Here is a 4,400-nt window from a genome sequence, read left to right as displayed (position 1 = left end):
TGTAGAGTATAAACCAGAATATTATTAGAGAATCTATAATGGTGTTTAACATATGTTGGCTTAAGTAAAGGGTGATTAAAAAACTTGAGAAATACATTAAATAAATTGTTTTCAAAATAGAAATTGCTAAAATTCATGACAATAATTAACACATGATTTTAAAAACCAAAATTTAATTCAAATACATATTTGGTGTTTTGCATAATAAGTTAAAGACTATTAATTTTGAAGACTATTCCCGAACACATAATTTTAAAAACCAAAATTTACTTTAAGTAAATATTTGGTATTTTGCATAATAAATTAGGAACTATTAATTTTGAGGGCTGCTCCCCACACATAACTTTAAAAACCAAAAGTTGGTATATTTTGCATAATGGGTTGGGGACTATTAATTTTGCGGGCTATTCCCAGGGTTTTCACGTTGCACCTTTTCATCATATGTAATGCGATCCTGTTGAGGTGGTCTTGTAATGCTGTCCTGTTGAGGTGGTCTTGTAATGCTCTCTTGTGAAAGTTGCTATTAAAACGATAACCTAAATTGAACTGTTAAAGAGAAGTGCAGATAATTGGTAACAAAGATAATGCTCTGCATTATCAGGTAATGGTAAATAAATAAACTCTAAAGATGAAAGTTGTTGGTAGTGGAACCACAAGGGTGGGGACCGTCTGAAGAAATATACTTGACAACACTGCGATTGAAAAACCAATCACCAACAGCTTCTGCAATGGTCTGTCACAAAACAAAAACATATACATATGTATATCAACTTGAACTTTCAAGAGAAAATCTTTGGAACATTATTCGGAAAATGGCAGATAACGGGGCACCTTTGAATTTAACTTTGGAGAACTTGGTGTGTGCCACAAATTCTGTAAGTTTGTTTGACAGTGTGCATAGCAGGAATTGATAAACAGCCCTCCGTTGCATGAGTCAGACACGGGTGTTAATGCACATATCGTATCGTTTCTGAATCCTGTGATCAATAATTTATAATTTATGTTGTGATCAAACTCTAAAATATTTTCTAAATCTACCATTAATATAAATTCAACACTGGGTAAGATTATCCTAAAAATATATAATAAACAATTAAATATTCATTCAAAGAGTAACCTTCCAAAAAATACATATTCATTCGCAGAATAACCTTCCATTATTTTCAATTGCCATGGAGCGCAGGTAGTGATATTCCTCTTGCAGTTCTCCCAATCACCGTTGGGATCTGCTGAAACAGGCACCCAAATATTTGCAACCTGTAGAAAACAAATTGCCAGCCATTGAAGATATGATATCGCATCCCATTGTTATATGGTGCAGAATAAAATAAAACAGTGAAAAATTCTCCAGAGATTTTATCTACCTGTGTTGTATCATATGCAGAGTTTACAACAAAAAGTGGTGTTTTGATCAACTCTAAGAGATACTGGGGAAAGAAACACTGCCATTATGTAAAATCAATGTTAGAAACAACTCTTATAAGTAATTTCGAATGAAAATAACTGCCTGAACATCATAGTACCAGACTTGCAGGATCCATTTTTGATGTGCAAGCAGCTGGCAAGTGTTTTAAAGACCCCTGAAATACAATATCATATTCAATAAAACCATGAGAATGCAAAATACAAAAACCATGACGAGGCAAAATAGATATCATGGAAAACAAAAGCCCAAGAATTGAAAACTAGAGATGAAGAAAAAATGCCAAAATTTTAATTAGCTTAGGATACGTAAATGAAAAAGAACCGAGATATATACATGAAATGTGACTACTTCATTGTAGAAAATCCTAAATAGATTTTGACCTGCTACGTCGTCTCTGCAAGAAACCGTATGTAATTAAATTATCAAAATATGCATAAACATACACATAAAATATTCAATGGACATGGGTAGTTGGTTAAGTTTAACAAAGAAATATGCAGAAACTCTGCAATTCAATGTAGCTGAAGTAGTTTGTATTAAAGATGTTTTAAAACATTGAAGAATATCCGGTGTCTATATAAATTATAAAATCTAGATTAAATTTAGAAATTTAAACTATAAATTATAAATTCCAGATTAAATTTAGAAATTTAAACTTTTATAATCTTCCTTTACATAAATCTTATATTCATAAGCTTGCCTACTATATATATATATATATTTTGAATATTTTGTCTTACAAATATGGGGTTTTGTATATTAATTTGGTGTTTTTTTTTGGGAGTAAACTTAAAATTAGATTGTTGTTGTCTTTTTAATAGTGGTTGTCATCATCCTTGTCAATTGAGGTTTTCATCATCCTCGTCAATTGAGGTTATCATCATCTTCGCTATTTGGAGTTGTCTAAGGTGGTTGGGTGGAATAAGTGCTATCTTTACCTGGATTCAAATTCTTTTACCAATATGATGAGCTATAATGTCTCTATAAATATTGTTTATTAGCTTGGTACCTATAAATATTATTATTTGGTTGAAAACTTTGTAAACTTTGAAATCAATATAAGTATAAAATTGATCTATTTCCAACAGCATTACTCTAGTTCTAAACCGAGATGACTGACTTCTTTCTTTGAAATATATAAAATTCTCCTCTGGTAAATAAAAAATATTTTAACATATATAAAATTCTCCTCTGGTAAATAAAAAATATTTTAACATATTGCAAATACAATAAATACATTGAAGACATACAAATCCATGAAAAATCCAGCATCTGTCATGCATTTGACATAAGCACTCTGTGGAAGAAGATCACGAAAATCATTGCAGTGAATAAATGTAGCCAGGCCACCCGCTGAGCAGCCAGTGAGTAGGGCCTGCAATATAAAATTCTATTTCATTTTTCCACCTTATCATTATTGATAATGCATTGCATTTAAATATATGCCAACTGGAAAACGTACCTGTTCAGCTTTATCCATTCCCTGTGTCAAAAGATCTTCTATTACAGCTTGCCATATTCTTTGCCCTCTCAACTGAAGTTTGCTGCCCTGAAATGCTGGTCATTAGATACAAAAGTTTCAATTGATATGGGATTACAAGAATTGAAATACATGATACATACCGGTTCTACCTCCTCCACATCTCCAGTAAATGAAGACCCATCACAGTATCTAACCATAACGCGGTTCCATCCATAGAAATCTGTTCAACAGTTTTCTCTATGAGTCCTTTGAAAAGACAATGTAACGTCACATGGCTTCAGAGTCTAGACTTGAAATACCCGGATTTTTGGATTGATCATCACTTAAAATTCCTGTAAATGCTATCGATTTCCCCATGTATAGAGAAGAACCTAACGCAGAGCGAGCTCGCTCCGAGCAGGACGCGTTGTCGCTACACCATCCTCCACCCTGCAAAATAACTTTTGCTCTAAATAACACTTCAGTCCCAATAAAACAAATGGGTTGTAAACCCTTATGAACACATTACCCTCTCTCTCATTTGTTTGTGAAATGTATGTAATATCTAGTTAGTGAAATTCAACTAGCGGGTTTGTTTTGGTTTGTAAGTTTTGTTAAGTGGGGTGGAAGTTTCACAAAGTTAAGAGTTAGGAGGGTTTGAAGATGAAAGTTACCTGAAGGAATTAAATTTTTTTTTATAGAATGTTTACTTGATTTTTATAGTAATAAGTATTACCATTTTATTGTGAGTAGATTGGTTTTTTTCTCTTCAATAAATAAATTAACTTTAACATAAATCTAACCTAATAAATATATATATATAACTGATGAACATAGAACAAAAACAAGCAGCCACCATCTAGATTGGTTTTCTTCCATTTAATAAATAAACTAACCCAATATAAATCCAACCTAATAAAAAAAATATATATGTAATTGGTGAACATGACAATACGTAATTCCTAAAGAACAAAAACAGTTAATAAAACGAGCAGCCACCCTAATAGAGAGTTTCAATATTAAATTGACAAGGACAACATTGGATCAGAATCAATAAATATAAAAGGAACGGAAGAAATTACTTACCTCCATGAAAACAAGCCAACTGTTTGCTCCAGATCCATATCCTCGGTCTAAATGGTAAGCTGGTGGGCTTCCATCTAAACAAACTGCAATAAGCAATGAACTTATTAGTTCTTTTGCAGAAATAAATATATTATTGACCTACATAAATCCACTTACCAGCTCCTTTGGCTACTGCGTTGTTCACCACAGTGATGTTTACAGAGACCATTAAATTGGACGATTCAGCAAGGGATGCCTCTTCTGTTATCACAAATTCCCCACTGTGAAGTGTATCTGCATCTATTGTAATTAGTATCATTGTCATTACAAATACTGCACGAATTTTTTTTCCATATTTGATAGATCCCTTATTTGCAGTTGCTCTGCTAACCATCTTGGATAGCCAATTACGTTACAGCAAGTCTGTCGACACCAGACCAAATATGA

The 4,400-nt window shown here is 32.5% G+C and overlaps 1 protein-coding gene across 1 annotated transcript; it reads right to left on the bottom strand.

Annotated features, from left to right (window-relative positions):
* Positions 1-244: 244 nt before the first annotated feature.
* On the bottom strand, positions 245-4,400 carry LOC149215444 (pectin acetylesterase 8-like). The gene is made up of 12 exons (XM_089391086.1): positions 4,131-4,400; positions 3,975-4,057; positions 3,209-3,338; positions 3,068-3,129; positions 2,889-2,975; positions 2,677-2,801; positions 1,760-1,820; positions 1,524-1,580; positions 1,365-1,442; positions 1,152-1,257; positions 832-977; positions 245-733 (listed from the first exon to the last, which is right to left on the bottom strand). Exons 1-12 carry the CDS (start codon positions 4,345-4,347, stop codon positions 623-625), a joined length of 1,263 nt encoding a protein of 420 aa, XP_089247212.1. The 5' UTR covers positions 4,348-4,400; the 3' UTR covers positions 245-622.

Source organism: Pinus tabuliformis, chromosome 1_1 (assembly GCF_031772625.1).
Source record: "Pinus tabuliformis cultivar Carrire ecotype Pingquan chromosome 1_1, CPIR1, whole genome shotgun sequence".
Taxonomy (NCBI): Eukaryota; Viridiplantae; Streptophyta; class Pinopsida; order Pinales; family Pinaceae; genus Pinus; species Pinus tabuliformis.
Note: the sequence above shows the minus strand (reverse complement) of the source record. Positions and strands in the feature narration are given on the sequence as shown.